The sequence below is a fragment of the Salmo trutta genome, chromosome 31, assembly GCF_901001165.1.
Source record: "Salmo trutta chromosome 31, fSalTru1.1, whole genome shotgun sequence".
NCBI lineage: Eukaryota > Metazoa > Chordata > Actinopteri > Salmoniformes > Salmonidae > Salmo > Salmo trutta.
Window position 1 is genome coordinate 41,520,069 of NC_042987.1, and position 16,589 is coordinate 41,536,657.

A 16,589-nucleotide genomic window follows, 5' to 3' on the forward strand; every position below is an offset into this window, starting at 1 on the left:
AGTCCATCTTGCTGCCTCACACAGAACCTTATGGGTACTGTAGTCCATCATGCTGCCTCACACAGAACCTTATGGGTACTGTAGTCTATCATGCTGCCTCACACCTCATTATGGGTACTGTAGTCTATCATGCTGCCTCACACATAGCTTTATGGGTACTGTAGTCCATCACGCTGCCTCACACAGAACCTTATGGGTACTGTAGTCCATCATGCTGCCTCACACAGAGCTTTATGGGTACTGTAGTCCATCACGCTGCCTCACACCTCATTATGGGTACTGTAGTCCATCATGCTGCCTCACACAGAGCATTATGGGTACTGTAGTCCATCATGCTGCCTCACATAGAGCATTATGGGTACTGTAGTCCATGCTGCCTCACCTTCCCACTGAGCTCATTTATCTGCATCCTGGCTGCCTTCAGCTCCTCTATCATCACCACACCGCTTCCGTTACTCCCGCCTCCACCGTTACTCCCATTGCCGGACTTCATCATCATCATCACTCCGACCTCGCCTTCCTCGTCTCTCGGGCCGAACTTAAAGCGGTTCAGTTCCGAGATCAGCTGCTTGTTGTGGTCCTCGATCTCCGAGATGGACCGCCGGAGAAGTTCTGCCTCTTCCTCTACAAACTGTAGGTGGCGTCGCAGCTCCCCGGCTGACTCCAGAGCGTCTCCGCTGTACGGGGAGGAGGGCATGCTGCTGAAGGGCTCCCGGCCGAAACAGTCCCTCTCGTACTGGCAGCGGATGTCCTCGTTCTCAGCCCTCAGGCCTCGGTTCTCCACCTGATAATAATGAATTCAATGATTAGGAAGTGATCTTCATTTACAGGAAGAAATCAAAGTACTGCAGGAAGGGGAAACAAAAGACAATAGCACCCTATTCCTTATGTAGTACACTACTTTGACCTAAACCCTGGGCCCTGGTCTATAATAGTGGATAGGGACCTGGTCTATAGTAGTGGATAGGGACCTGGTCTATAGTAGTGGATAGGGACCTGGTCTATAGTAGTGGATAGGGACCTGGTCTATAGTAGTGGATAGGGACCTGGTCTATAGTAGTGGATAGGGACCTGGTCTATAGTAGTGGATAGGGACCTGGTCTATAGTAGTGGATAGGCACCTGGTCTATAGTAGTGGATAGGGACCTGGTCTATAGTAGTGGATAGGGACCTGGTCTATAGTAGTGCACTACATAGATTAGAATGGGATATGGTTTTCCATTTTAAGACAGGGTTAAAAGACTCAGGCCACTCACCTCCAGCTCTACAATCTTCCTCCCAAGAATATTCGCTTCTTCCTCCACCAGTTTGAGCCTGAGCCGGAGCTCGGCCTCCCTGGTGCTGTGGGGCCCACCACCTGCAAGCTCTGCCAGGGGTAGAGGGCTGTCCACGTCCCCGTAGACTGACTTATACTGCTGGATCTCCTGCTCTAGCTTGTCCTTCTCCTTCCCCAGCTTGGCCATCTTGTTACGCATAAGGGTAGATTCTTCCTTAGAGAACTGCAGCTGACACCTGAGATCTGCACTGTCCTCCTGTGAAGAGGAGGGGGAGGAGGAGGAGTAGGGGGGAGGGGAGGAGGAGGAGTAGGGGGGGAGGAAGAGGGAGGAGGGGGACAGGAGGAGGAAGAGTAGGGGGGAGGGGAGGAGGAGGAGTAGGGGGAGAGGAGGGGAGGAGGGGGAGAAGAGGAGGAGGAGTAGGGGGGAGAGGAGGGGGAGGAGGAGGGGGAGGGGAGGAGGAAGAGAGGAGGGGAGGAGGGAGGAGGAAGAGAGAGGAGGGGGAGGAGGGGGGGAGGAGGAGGAAGAGGGAGGAGGGGAGGAGGGGGGGAGAGGAGGAGGAAGAGGGAGGAGGGGAGGAGGAGGATGTCATTAGTGTACGCTCATTCTGAAATCAAATTGGCTTTATGTGATATAATGTGTAATAGAAGCCTGCTACCTGGTTCAGAGATGACATAATGTGTAATAGAAGCATCCTACCTGGTTCAGAGATGACATAATGTGTAATAGAAGCCTCCTACCTGGTTCAGAGATGACATAATGTGTAATAGAAGCCTTCTACCTGGTTTAGAGATGACATAATGTGTAATAGAAGCCTCCTACCTGGTTCAGAGATGACATAATGTGTAATAGAAGCCTGCTACCTGGTTCAGAGATGACATAATGTGTAATAGAAGCCTCCTACCTGGTTCAGAGATGACATAATGTGTGATAGAAGCCTCCTACCTGGTTCAGAGATGACAATGTGTAATAGAAGCCTCCTACCTGGTTCAGAGATGACATAATGTGTAATAGAAGCCTGCTACCTGGTTCAGAGATGACATAATGTGTAATAGAAGCCTGCTACCTGGTTCAGAGATGACGTAATGTGTAATAGAAGCCTCCTACCTGGTTCAGAGATGACATAATGTGTAATAGAAGCCTCCTACCTGGTTCAGAGATGACATAATGTGTAATAGAAGCTTCCTACCTGGTTCAGAGATGACATAATGTGTAATAGAAGCCTCATACCTGGTTCAGAGATGACATAATGTGTAATAGAAGCCTCCTACCTGGTTCAGAGATGACATAATGTGTAATAGAAGCATCCTACCTGGTTCAGAGATGACATAATGTGTAATAGAAGCCTCCTACCTGGTTCAGAGATGACATAATGTGTAATAGAAGCCTGCTACCTGGTTCAGAGATGACATAATGTGTAATAGAAGCCTCCTACCTGGTTCAGAGATGACATAATGTGTAATAGAAGCCTGCTACCTGGTTCAGAGATGACATAATGTGTAATAGAAGCCTGCTACCTGGTTCAGAGATGACGTAATGTGTAATAGAAGCCTCCTACCTGGTTCAGAGATGACATAATGTGTAATAGAAGCCTCCTACCTGGTTCAGAGATGACATAATGTGTAATAGAAGACTCCTACCTGGTTCAGAGATGACATAATGTGTAATAGAAGCCTCCTACCTGGTTCAGAGATGACATAATGTGTAATAGAAGCCTCCTACCTGGTTCAGAGATGACATAATGTGTAATAGAAGCCTCCTACCTGGTTCAGAGATGACATAATGTGTAATAGAAGCCTCCTACCTGGTTCAGAGATGACATAATGTGTAATAGAAGCCTCCTACCTGGTTCAGAGATGACATAATGTGTAATAGAAGCCTCCTACCTGGTTCAGAGACTTCTTGTCCCTAAATGTTTCCCTGCTTCCTCTCCGCCGTGTACCAGTCTGTGAGAAGGAAGAGAAAACACAAATATCAGAGGACAACACTGGCTACGTACAATAACTAGGACAAGGTGGGGACAATGATTTATACTGCTTCAATCCTCAAAAGACTTTTCCTTTTTTTGACAGAACACATGTAACTGTGGAAGTAGAATGAATAGAACAGGCTCGGGACCTCTAACCCTGGACCTCTAACCCTGGACCTCTAACCCTGGACCTCTAACCCTGGACCTCTAACCCTGGACCTCTAACCCTGGACCTCTAACCCTGGACCTCTAACCCGGGACCTCTAACCCGGGACCTCTAACCCTGGACCTCTAACCCTGGACCTCTAACCCTGGACCTCTAACCCTGGACCTCTAACCCTGGACCTCTAACCCTGGACCTCTAACCCTGGCAAAAAGGGTAAATCTGTGGGCAAAGCCCTGTTTCTGTGGAGAGTGTGGAGGAGATATGGACGTTGCAAATAATTCACTGGGACTGGGGTAGATTAACAATAAACTCATATACTTTCTCATCCGGGTCTTCCTCAGATTGGAAGACATGTTGTGCCCAAAGTACGTATGTACAGACAGACAGACAGACAGACAGACAGACAGACAGACAGAGAGACCGACAGAGAGACCGACAGAGAGACAGACAGACAGACAAACACAGACAGGCAGATAGACCAACAGACACGAGAGACTGACAACCACTGAGACAGACAGACAGACATCCTATTCTGTTTCTGACTCAACACACACCACATTTCCATAATAGCCTGTCCTGAGCATTTGCCTGCCTGTCTGTTTATATCTGACATTTGAAATGTGTTCTAACGAGCTCTGCATCACGGCGAAGCAAAGCCAGGATCAAATGTCCTTCTGCACGATAGCTTAGTGTTTTCACTGACTGATTGGCAACCCTGCCAGATAAACCCATTCAACTTCAAATCCACTGCTCTCTTGGTGTGGACATCCAAATATGCATCACGCATCGCACGCACGCACGCACGCACGCACGCACGCACGCACGCACGCACGCACGCACGCACGCACGCACGCACGCACGCACACACACACACACACACACACACACACACACACACACACACGTTGCCCCCTCTGTCCTGTGTTTACTCCCATGTTATGGTGATGTAGCAAAGTGGGTTCCCCAACATAAACTGAGAACAGGAAGTGAGTGAGTCAAGGTCTGTCCTTGTCCGACTGCAACGAGGTCTCAGTCTTTTCACCTGGCTGGCCATCTATGGTTCCTATAGCGTACTAGCTATCCCAGCTAGGCTATTTAACTATGGTTCCTATAGCGTACTAGCTATCCCAGCTAGGCTATTTAACTATGGTTCCTATAGCGTACTAGCTATCCCAGCTAGGCTATTTAACTATGGTTCCTATAGCGTACTAGATATCCCAGCTAGGCTATTTAACTATGGTTCCTATAGCGTACTAGCTATCCCAGCTAGGCTATTTAACTATGGTTCCTATAGCGTACTAGCTATCCCAGCTAGGCTATTTAACTATGGTTCCTATAGCGTACTAGCTATCCCAGCTAGGATATTTAACTATGGTTCCTATAGCGTACTAGCTATCCCAGCTAGGCTATTTAACTATGGTTCCTATAGCGTACTAGCTATCCCAGCTAGGCTATTTAACTATGGTTCCTATAGCGTACTAGCTATCCCAACTAGGCTATTTAACTATGGTTCCTATAGCCTACTAGCTATCCCAGCTAGGCTATTTAACTATGGTTCCTATAGCGTACTAGCTATCCCAGCTAGGCTATTTAACTATGGTTCCTATAGCGTACTAGCTATCCCAGCTAGGCTATTTAACTATGGTTCCTATAGCGTACTAGCTATCCCAGCTAGGCTATTTCGGTATGATTCCTATAGCGTACTAGCTATACAGGGCTTGAACCAGCGACCTTATACTTACAGGGTGAGTGTGCTACCATCTGTGCCATTAAAGCTTGGACCTCTTGGCAGAGGTAGTCTCACATACATGAAGGCTACAGGTGTACTGTAGTGCTGTGAAAACACGCTCTCACCAAAGGCCGACATTACATCACCGAGGCTACAAAACGCTGAGGTAAGTCTCCAACCACTATGACAGCCTAAATACACAGAACAAGTACAAGCAAGTCCAATGACTAGAATCCCAAACCAGCCTGCTTCCTCTCCAATGACTAGAATAGAACCCAAACCAGCCTGCTTCCTCTCCAATGACTAGAATCCCAAACCAGCCTGCTTCCTCTCCAATGACTAGAATAGAACCCAAACCAGCCTGCTTCCTCTCCAATGACTAGAATAGAACCCAAACCAGCCTGCTTCCTCTCCAAGGACTAGAATAGAACCCAAACCAGCCTGCTTCCTCTCCTAGGACTAGAATAGAACCCAAACCAGCCTGCTTCCTCTCCAATGGCTAGAATAGAACCCAAACCAGCCTGCTTCCTCTCCAAGGACTAGAATAGAACCCAAACCAGCCTGCTTCCTCTCCAATGGCTACAATAGAACACAAATCAGCCTGCTTCCTCTCCAAGGACTAGAATAGAACCCAAACCAGCCTGCTTCCTCTCCAAACCAGCCTGCTTCCTCTCCAATGACTAGAATAATACCCAAACCAGCCTGCTTCCTCTCCAAACCAGCCTGCTTCCTCTCCAATGACTAGAATAGAGCCCAAACCAGCCTGCTTCCTCTCCAATGACTAGAATAGTACCCAAACCAGCCTGCTTCCTCTCCTAGGACTAGAATAGAACTCAAACCAGCCTGCTTCCTCTCCAAGGACTAGAATAGAACCCAAACCAGCCTGCTTCCTCTCCAATGACTAGAATAAAACCCAAACCAGCCTGCTTCCTCTCCAAACCAGCCTGCTTCCTCTCCAATGACTAGAATAATACCCAAACCAGCCTGCTTCCTCTCCAATGACTAAAATAGAACCCAAACCAGCCTGCTTCCTCTCCAAACCAGCCTGCTTCCTCTCCAATGACTATAATAGAACCCAAACCAGCCTGCTTCCTCTCCAATGGCTACAATAGAACACAAACCAGCCTGCTTCCTCTCCAATGACTACAATAGAACACAAACCAGCCTGCTTCCTCTCCAATGACTAGAATATAACTCCAACAAGCCTGCTTCCTCTCCAAACCAGCCTGCTTCCTCTACAATCAATAGAATAGAACCCAAACCAGCCTGCTTCCTCTCCAATCAATAGAATAGAACCCAAACCAGCCTGCTTCCTCTCCAATGGCTAGAATAGAACCCAAACCAGCCTGCTTCCTCTCCAATGACTAGAATAGAACCCAAACCAGCCTGCTTCCTCTCCAATGACTACAATAGAACCCAAACCAGCCTGCTTCCTCTCCAATGGCTAGAATAGAACCCAAACCAGCCTGCTTCCTTTCCAATGACTAGAATAGTACCCAAACCAGCCTGCTTCCTCTCCAAGGACTAGAATAGAACCCAAACCAGCCTGCTTCCTCTCCAATGACTAGAATAGAACCCAAACCAGCCTGCTTCCTCTCCAATGGCTAGAATAGAACCCAAACCAGCCTGCTTCCTCTCCAATGACTAGAATAGAACCCAAACCAGCCTGCTTCCTCTCCAAACCAGCCTGCTTCCTCTCCAATGGCTAGAATAGAACCCAAACCAGCCTGCTTCCTCTCCAATGGCTAGAATAGAACCCAAACCAGCCTGCTTCCTCTCCAAACCAGCCTGCTTCCATCTCCAATGGCTAGAATAAAACAACACATTAGTGACAACAGCAAATTTGTCTTCCGCTTTTTTCTACTCACCTCTCGATTCTAACCATCTGAATTCTAACCATCTGAATTCTAACCATCTGAATTCTAACCATCTGAATTCTAACCATATGAATTCTAACCATCTGAATTCTAACCATCTGAATTCTAACCATATGAATTCTAACCATCTGAATTCTAACCATATGAATTCTAACCATCTGAATTCTAACCATCTGAATTCTAACCATATGAATTCTAACCATCTGAATTCTAACCATATGAATTCTAACCATATGAATTCTAACCATATGAATTCTAACCATCTGAATTCTAACCAAAGTAACAACAGGATCACAGAGAGGATACTGTATTACAAGTGAAGTGTAGATATGATCACAGTTAACCAGTAGTAGTGTAGATATGATCACAGTTAACCAGTAGTAGTGTAGATATGATCACAGTTAACCAGTAGTAGTGTAGATATGATCACAGTTAACCAGTAGTAGTGTAGATATGATCACAGTTAACCAGTAGTGTAGATATGATCACAGTTAACCAGTAGTAGTGTAGATATGATCACAGTTAACCAGTAGTGTAGATATGATCACAGTTAACCAGTAGTAGTGTAGATATGATCACAGTTAACCAATAGTAGTGTAGATATGATCACAGTTAACCAGTAGTGTAGATATGATCACAGTTAACCAGTAGTAGTGTAGATATGATCACAGTTAACCAGTAGTAGTGTAGATATGATCACAGTTAACCAGTAGTAGTGTAGATATGATCACAGTTAACCAGTAGTAGTGTAGATATGATCACAGTTAACCAGTAGTAGTGTAGATATGATCACAGTTAACCAGTAGTGTAGATATGATCACAGTTAACCAGTAGTAGTGTAGATATGATCACAGTTAACCAGTAGTGTAGATATGATCACAGTTAACCAGTAGTAGTGTAGATATGATCACAGTTAACCAGTAGTAGTGTAGATATGATCCAGTTAACCAGTAGTAGTGTAGATATGATCACAGTTAACCAGTAGTAGTGTAGATATGATCACAGTTAACCAGTAGTGTAGATATGATCACAGTTAACCAGTAGTGTAGATATGATCACAGTTAACCAGTAGTAGTGTAGATATGATCACAGTTAACCAGTAGTAGTGTAGATATGATCACAGTTAACCAGTAGTAGTGTAGATATGATCACAGTTAACCAGTAGTAGTGTAGATATGATCACAGTTAACCAGTAGTGTAGATATGATCACAGTTAACCAGTAGTGTAGATATGATCACAGTTAACCAGTAGTAGTGTAGATATGATCACAGTTAACCAGTAGTAGTGTAGATATGATCACAGTTAACCAGTAGTAGTGTAGATATGATCACAGTTAACCAGTAGTAGTGTAGATATGATCACAGTTAACCAGTAGTGTAGATATGATCACAGTTAACCAGTAGTGTAGATATGATCACAGTTAACCAGTAGTGTAGATATGATCACAGTTAACCAGTAGTGTAGATATGATCACAGTTAACCAGTAGTAGTGTAGATATGATCACAGTTAACCAGTAGTAGTGTAGATATGATCACAGTTAACCAGTAGTAGTGTAGATATGATCACAGTTAACCAGTAGTAGTGTAATGAACCTCTCCTCCATTAAAAGCAGTTGTCCTGATATGATGGGAGATACAACGACATGACTCAGTACTCTCACACACACACACACACACACACACACACACACACACACACACACACACACACACACACACACACACACACACACACACACACACACACACACAGACTGGCGCGATGGTAGAAACTACAACGAGCCTCAGTACTCGCTCTATACTGTATATATTGAAAGATTACAGCGTGACATTGAAAACAAAAGCAGCCTTTCACAAACACAAGGGCACGAACAGTATGTCCTCAGTATTAACTACATCAGTCCCCTACGATGGCGGTAAAGAACAGGGCCAAGACAGCAACTTTCAAGTTGTACAAATTCAATTACATGCCTTTTTGGTTTACGCAATGCGCCCCCAGTACCACTCTGACACGTTCTCCTCTGTCCCTCTAATCACAGATTCTGTGTGGATATGGCCTGTGGTGTAAAGCTTTACTTGAGTAAAAGTAAAGATTCCTTAATAGAAAATGACTCAAGTAAAAGTGAAAGTCACCCAGTAAAATACTACTTGAGTAAACGTCTAAAAGTATTTGGTTTTAAATATTACCTAAGTATCAAAAGTAAAAGTATAAATCATTTCAAATTCCTTATATTAAGGCAGGATGACCAGGGATGTTCTCTGTTTAGTGAGTCCTCCAGATCAGAGGCAGTAGTGATGACCAGGGATGTTCTCTGTTTAGTGAGTCCACCAGATCAGAGGCAGTAGGGATGACCAGGGATGTTCTCTGTTTAGTGAGTCCTCCAGATCAGAGGCAGTAGGGATGACCAGGGATGTTCTCTGTTTAGTGAGTCCTCCAGATCAGAGGCAGTAGGGATGACCAGGGATGTTCTCTGTTTAGTGAGTCCTCCAGATCAGAGGCAGTAGTGATGACCAGGGATGTTCTCTGTTTAGTGAGTCCACCAGATCAGAGGCAGTAGGGATGACCAGGGATGTTCTCTGTTTAGTGAGTCCTCCAGATCAGAGGCAGTAGGGATGACCAGGGATGTTCTCTGTTTAGTGAGTCCTCCAGATCAGAGGCAGTAGGGATGACCAGGGATGTTCTCTGTTTAGTGAGTCCTCCAGATCAGAGGCAGTAGGGATGACCAGGGATGTTCTCTGTTTAGTGAGTCCTCCAGATCAGAGGCAGTAGGGATGACCAGGGATGTTCTCTGTTTAGTGAGTCCTCCAGATCAGAGGCAGTTGGGATGACCAGGGATGTTCTCTGTTTAGTGAGTCCACCAGATCAGAGGCAGTAGGGATGACCAGGGATGTTCTCTGTTTAGTGAGTCCTCCAGATCAGAGGCAGTAGGGATGACCAGGGATGTTCTCTGTTTAGTGAGTCCTCCAGATCAGAGGCAGTAGGGATGACCAGGGATGTTCTCTGTTTAGTGAGTCCTCCAGATCAGAGGCAGTTGGGATGACCAGGGATGTTCTCTGTTTAGTGAATCCTCCAGATCAGAGGCAGTAGGGATGACCAGGGATGTTCTCTGTTTAGTGAGTCCTCCAGATCAGAGGCAGTAGGGATGACCAGGGATGTTCTCTGTTTAGTGAGTCCTCCAGATCAGAGGCAGTAGGGATGACCAGGGATGTTCTCTGTTTAGTGAGTCCTCCAGATCAGAGGCAGTTGGGATGACCAGGGATGTTCTCTGTTTAGTGAGTCCACCAGATCAGAGGCAGTAGGGATGACCAGGGATGTTCTCTGTTTAGTGAGTCCTCCAGATCAGAGGCAGTAGGGATGACCAGGGATGTTCTCTGTTTAGTGAGTCCTCCAGATCAGAGGCAGTAGGGATGACCAGGGATGTTCTCTGTTTAGTGAGTCCTCCAGATCAGAGGCAGTTGGGATGACCAGGGATGTTCTCTGTTTAGTGAATCCTCCAGATCAGAGGCAGTAGGGATGACCAGGGATGTTCTCTGTTTAGTGAATCCTCCAGATCAGAGGCAGTAGGGATGACCAGGGATGTTCTCTGTTTAGTGAGTCCTCCAGATCAGAGGCAGTAGGGATGACCAGGGATGTTCTCTGTTTAGTGAGTCCACCAGATCAGAGGCAGTAGGGATGACCAGGGATGTTCTCTTGATAAGTGTGTGAATTGGACCATTATCCTGTGAAAATGTAACGAGTACTTTTGGGTGTCAGGGAAAATGTATGGAGTAAAAAGTACATCATTTTCTTAAGGAATGTAGTGAAGTAACAGTTGGCAAAAATATAAACAGTAAAGTACAGATACCCCCCAAAAAACGACTTAAGTAGTACTTTAAAGTATTTTTACTTTAAGTACTTTACACCACTGAGTGGATGTCATTAGCCCCAGCCGTCTTAAGTCGGAAGTATCGGCTAGCCTGCCAGTGTAGGGATCCCTGACAGCATCCTGTATAATTTGTTCCCTGCAGGCCAGGGTGACAGTAAGGTCTAATCTCTCTGGGGAGAGACAGGATTAAACATCTCCTTGTACAGAGCTGTTCCAGGCCAGACTACCACTACCAGACATCCCTGGTTAAACTGTATCCAGAATGCACCAGGGTTGGCTCAATTCCATTACAATTCAGGAAGTCGTTTCAGAACAGAGGATAGTACTAGATACAGTATACAGGAAGTAGTTTCAGAACAGAGGATAGTACTAGATACAGTATACAGGAAGTAGTTTCAGAACTATGAAAAACTGCCTTTAATTTTTATGCTCTGCATAAGTGGAATATGCTGTAAAAGACCTCTGGCTTAAAAGCCTTGAGTCTTTAAATTAATTTACAGAAGTGATGGAGGCCAGGCTTGTTTCTGATGTCTGGTTGATGTGTTGGAGTAGTTGTATGTTTTTGTTTTGTTTTTTTGTGCTGAGCCTTTTAACAATGTATACAGAAAGCATCTGTCAGACAGACTTTACCCTACATCAACCCTCACCAGCTGGGCCTGACAGACTGACAGACAGATAGCCAGCAGCATACCACCCTGCATCCCACTGCTGGTTTGCCTCTGAAGCTAAGCAGGGTTGGTCCTGGTCAGTCTCTGGATGGGAGACCAGATGCTGTTGGAAGTGGTGTTGGAGGGCCAGTAGGAGGCACTCTTTCCTCTAGTCTAAAAATATATCCCAGGGCAGTGATTGGGGACATTGCCCTGTGTAGGATGTTAAATGGATGTCCTGACTCTCTGTGGTCACTAAATAGCCCATGGCACTTATTGTAGGAGTGTTAACCCTGGTTTCCTGGCTAAATTCCCAATCTGCCTCTCATACTGTCACCTAATCATCCCCAGCTTACAATTGGCTCATTCCTCCCTCTCCTCTGAAACTATTCCCCAGGTCATTGCTGTAAATGAGAATGTGTTCTCAGTCAACTTACCTGGTAAAATAAGGGGTAAATATTTTAATTTATTTAAAGACAGACTTTATACATGAAGAACGAGAGAACAGATAAGTAGGAGGGGTTTTGGCAACCTCCTTTATTCATGAATAAAAACCTTCATGAATTAGTGAAGTGTCAGAAGCAGAAAAGCAGTCTAATCAACCATGTTTGTAAAAAAGCCAGGACACCAAGGGACACCAAACACATCAAATGAATAAATATATACTGTCAGACTTCCATCACTAGAGATGAAAATACAACTCCGCCCGTAGAGAAAATAACGAGATAGAGAGATAGAGAAAGAGGGAGAGAGATAGATAGATGAAGGGAGGGGGGGAGGGAGGGAGATAGATAGATAGATTGGTAGATTGATAGATAGATGTGTATGTAGCACGTAGCATGCAACTCCCTGGTGGAGTTCACTTCCACTGTTGTTACAGATTTCATCATTCTGTTGTCGCTGAAAAATGTACTGCTCTGCAGGAAATGCAGATTAGCGTTGTGATTTGCATAAATTCATTGAAAACCTCACACTAACACACGGTTATGTTAGGAGCATTGGACATTTCATGTAGTCTAATTTGGGAAAGCCAGTAGCCTAACCACCAATCAAACAACATCATGGACTAAACGTTCAAATCCTGTTGCTGCAGGATTCTTTTGCTGCGACAATACTGGTTCAAATTAAGATCCCGCACCTGAAGGCTGCATGCTGTATGAAGGACAGCATCTGGAAGTAGCTGTGACAGTGATAATGTAAACATCTCTAAACCAATCAAATCTAACTCAATTAAATACATCCAGAGAGAGAGAGAGAGAGAGCGAGAGAGAGAGAGACAGAGAGAGACAGAGAGAGAGAGAGAGAGAGCGAGAGAGAGCGAGAGAGAGAGCGAGAGAGAGAGAGAGAGAGAGCGAGAGAGAGAGAGAGAGAGAGCGAAAAACAGAGAGAGAGAGAGAGAGAGAGAGAGCGAGAGACAGAGAGAGAGAGTGAGAGAGAGAGCGTGCGAGTGTGTGTGTGTGTTCGTGCATGTCCGTGTGTGTGACAGACAGACTAGAGGCAGCTCTTGGAGGTCACTCCAAAGTCAGTTGATCCCCAGTGTTTATTAAATAAACACACACTCAGACTAGTCCACATCGACGGCCCCCAGCTTGGTCTTCTCCTCTGTAGACTAGTCCACACCTCCCTGGCCACGCCTCCCTGTCTGTTTCTATAGAGTAGGGGTTCCCAACCTAGGGGCCACACCTCCCTGGCCACACCTCCCTGTCTGTTTCTATAGAGTAGGGGTTCCCAACCTAGGGGCCACACCTCCCTGGCCACACCTCCCTATCTGTTTCTATAGAGTAGGGGTTCCCAACCTAGGGGCCACACCTCCCTGGCCACACCTCCCTGTCTGTTTCTATAGAGTAGGGGTTCCCAACCTAGGGGCCAGAACTCCCTATCTGTTTCTATAGAGTAGGGGTTCCCAACCTAGGGGCCACACCTCCCTGTCTGTTTCTATAGAGTAGGGGTTCCCAACCTAGGGGCCAGAACTCCCTGTCTGTTTCTATAGAGTAGGGGTTCCCAACCTAGGGGCCACACCTCCCTGGCTGTTTCTATAGAGTAGGGGTTCCCAACCTAGGGGCCAGACCTCCCTATCTGTTTCTATAGAGTAGGGGTTCCCAACCTAGGGGCCAAGCCTCCCTATCTGTTTCTATAGAGTAGGGGTTCCCAACCTAGGGGCCACACCTCCCTGGCTGTTTCTATAGAGTAGGGGTTCCCAACCTAGGGGCCACACCTCCCTGTCTGTTTCTATAGAGTAGGGGTTCCCAACCTAGGGGCCACACCTCCCTGTCTGTTTCTATAGAGTAGGGGTTCCCAACCTAGGGGCCACACCTCCCTGTCTGTTTCTATAGAGTAGGGGTTCCCAACCTAGGGGCCACACCTCCCTATCTGTTTCTATAGAGTAGGGGTTCCCAACCTAGGGGCCAAGCCTCCCTATCTGTTTCTATAGAGTAGGGGTTCCCAACCTAGGGGCCAGACCTCCCTATCTGTTTCTATAGAGTAGGGGTTCCCAACCTAGGGGCCAGACCTCCCTATCTGTTTCTATAGAGTAGGGGTTCCCAACCTAGGGGCCACGCCTCCCTGGCCAGACCTCCCTGTCTGTTTCTATAGAGTAGGGGTTCCCAACCTAGGGGCCAGACCTCCCTATCTGTTTCTATAGAGTAGGGGTTCCCAACCTAGGGGCCAAGCCTCCCTATCTGTTTCTATAGAGTAGGGGTTCCCAACCTAGGGGCCAGAACTCCCTATCTGTTTCTATAGAGTAGGGGTTCCCAACCTAGGGGCCACACCTCCCTGGCCATGCCTCCCTATCTGTTTCTATAGAGTAGGGGTTCCCAACCTAGGGGCCAAGCCTCCCTATCTGTTTCTATAGAGTAGGGGTTCCCAACCTAGGGGCCAGACCTCCCTATCTGTTTCTATAGAGTAGGGGTTCCCAACCTAGGGGCCACACCTCCCTGTCTGTTTCTATAGAGTAGGGGTTCCCAACCTAGGGGCCAGAACTCCCTATCTGTTTCTATAGAGTAGGGGTTCCCAACCTAGGGGCCACACCTCCCTGGCTGTTTCTATAGAGTAGGGGTTCCCAACCTAGGGGCCACGCCTCCCTGGCTGTTTCTATAGAGTAGGGGTTCCCAACCTAGGGGCCAAGCCTCCATATCTGTTTCTATAGAGTAGGGGTTCCCAACCTAGGGGCCACACCTCCCTGTCTGTTTCTATAGAGTAGGGGTTCCCAACCTAGGGGCCACACCTCCCTATCTGTTTCTATAGAGTAGGGGTTCCCAACCTAGGGGCCAAGCCTCCCTATCTGTTTCTATAGAGTAGGGGTTCCCAACCTAGGGGCCAGACCTCCCTATCTGTTTCTATAGAGTAGGGGTTCCCAACCTAGGGGCCAGACCTCCCTATCTGTTTCTATAGAGTAGGGGTTCCCAACCTAGGGGCCACGCCTCCCTGGCCAGACCTCCCTGTCTGTTTCTATAGAGTAGGGGTTCCCAACCTAGGGGCCAGACCTCCCTATCTGTTTCTATAGAGTAGGGGTTCCCAACCTAGGGGCCAAGCCTCCCTATCTGTTTCTATAGAGTAGGGGTTCCCAACCTAGGGGCCAGAACTCCCTATCTGTTTCTATAGAGTAGGGGTTCCCAACCTAGGGGCCACACCTCCCTGGCCATGCCTCCCTATCTGTTTCTATAGAGTAGGGGTTCCCAACCTAGGGGCCAAGCCTCCCTATCTGTTTCTATAGAGTAGGGGTTCCCAACCTAGGGGCCAGACCTCCCTATCTGTTTCTATAGAGTAGGGGTTCCCAACCTAGGGGCCACACCTCCCTGTCTGTTTCTATAGAGTAGGGGTTCCCAACCTAGGGGCCAGAACTCCCTATCTGTTTCTATAGAGTAGGGGTTCCCAACCTAGGGGCCACACCTCCCTGGCTGTTTCTATAGAGTAGGGGTTCCCAACCTAGGGGCCACGCCTCCCTGGCTGTTTCTATAGAGTAGGGGTTCCCAACCTAGGGGCCAAGCCTCCATATCTGTTTCTATAGAGTAGGGGTTCCCAACCTAGGGGCCACACCTCCCTGTCTGTTTCTATAGAGTAGGGGTTCCCAACCTAGGGGCCACACCTCCCTGGCCACACCTCCCTGTCTGTTTCTATAGAGTAGGGGTTCCCAACCTAGGGGCCAGAACTCCCTATCTGTTTCTATAGAGTAGGGGTTCCCAACCTAGGGGCCACACCTCCCTGTCTGTTTCTATAGAGTAGGGGTTCCCAACCTAGGGGCCAGAACTCCCTGTCTGTTTCTATAGAGTAGGGGTTCCCAACCTAGGGGCCACACCTCCCTGGCTGTTTCTATAGAGTAGGGGTTCCCAACCTAGGGGCCAGACCTCCCTGGCCATGCCTCCCTATCTGTTTCTATAGAGTAGGGGTTCCCAACCTAGGGGCCAAGCCTCCCTATCTGTTTCTATATAGTAGGGGTTCCCAACCTAGGGGCCACACCTCCCTGTCTGTTTCTATAGAGTAGGGGTTCCCAACCTAGGGGCCACACCTCCCTGTCTGTTTCTATAGAGTAGGGGTTCCCAACCTAGGGGCCACACCTCCCTGTCTGTTTCTATAGAGTAGGGGTTCCCAACCTAGGGGCCAGACCTCCCTATCTGTTTCTATAGAGTAGGGGTTCCCAACCTAGGGGCCACGCCTCCCTGGCCAGACCTCCCTGTCTGTTTCTATAGAGTAGGGGTTCCCAACCTAGGGGCCAGACCTCCCTATCTGTTTCTATAGAGTAGGGGTTCCCAACCTAGGGGCCAAGCCTCCCTATCTGTTTCTATAGAGTAGGGGTTCCCAACCTAGGGGCCAGAACTCCCTATCTGTTTCTATAGAGTAGGGGTTCCCAACCTAGGGGCCACACCTCCCTGGCCATGCCTCCCTATCTGTTTCTATAGAGTAGGGGTTCCCAACCTAGGGGCCAAGCCTCCCTATCTGTTTCTATAGAGTAGGGGTTCCCAACCTAGGGGCCAGACCTCCCTATCTGTTTCTATAGAGTAGGGGTTCCCAACCTAGGGGCCACACCTCCCTGTCTGTTTCTATAGAGTAGGGGTTCCCAACCT

General features: G+C 47.4%; 1 protein-coding gene across 4 annotated transcripts in view; it reads right to left on the minus strand.

The window, feature by feature from the left end:
* LOC115170208 (microtubule cross-linking factor 1) overlaps positions 1-16,589 on the minus strand; it is a 126,844-nt gene that overhangs the window by 69,980 nt on the left and 40,275 nt on the right. For all 4 annotated transcript variants that reach the window (XM_029726601.1, XM_029726600.1, XM_029726602.1 and 1 more), the window contains exons 4-6: positions 3,161-3,220; positions 1,257-1,532; positions 383-784 (exon numbers count right to left, since the gene is read on the minus strand). In XM_029726601.1, the coding sequence (XP_029582461.1) occupies positions 383-784; positions 1,257-1,532; positions 3,161-3,220 (738 nt within the window). The remainder of the gene's footprint in view (positions 1-382; positions 785-1,256; positions 1,533-3,160; positions 3,221-16,589) is intronic.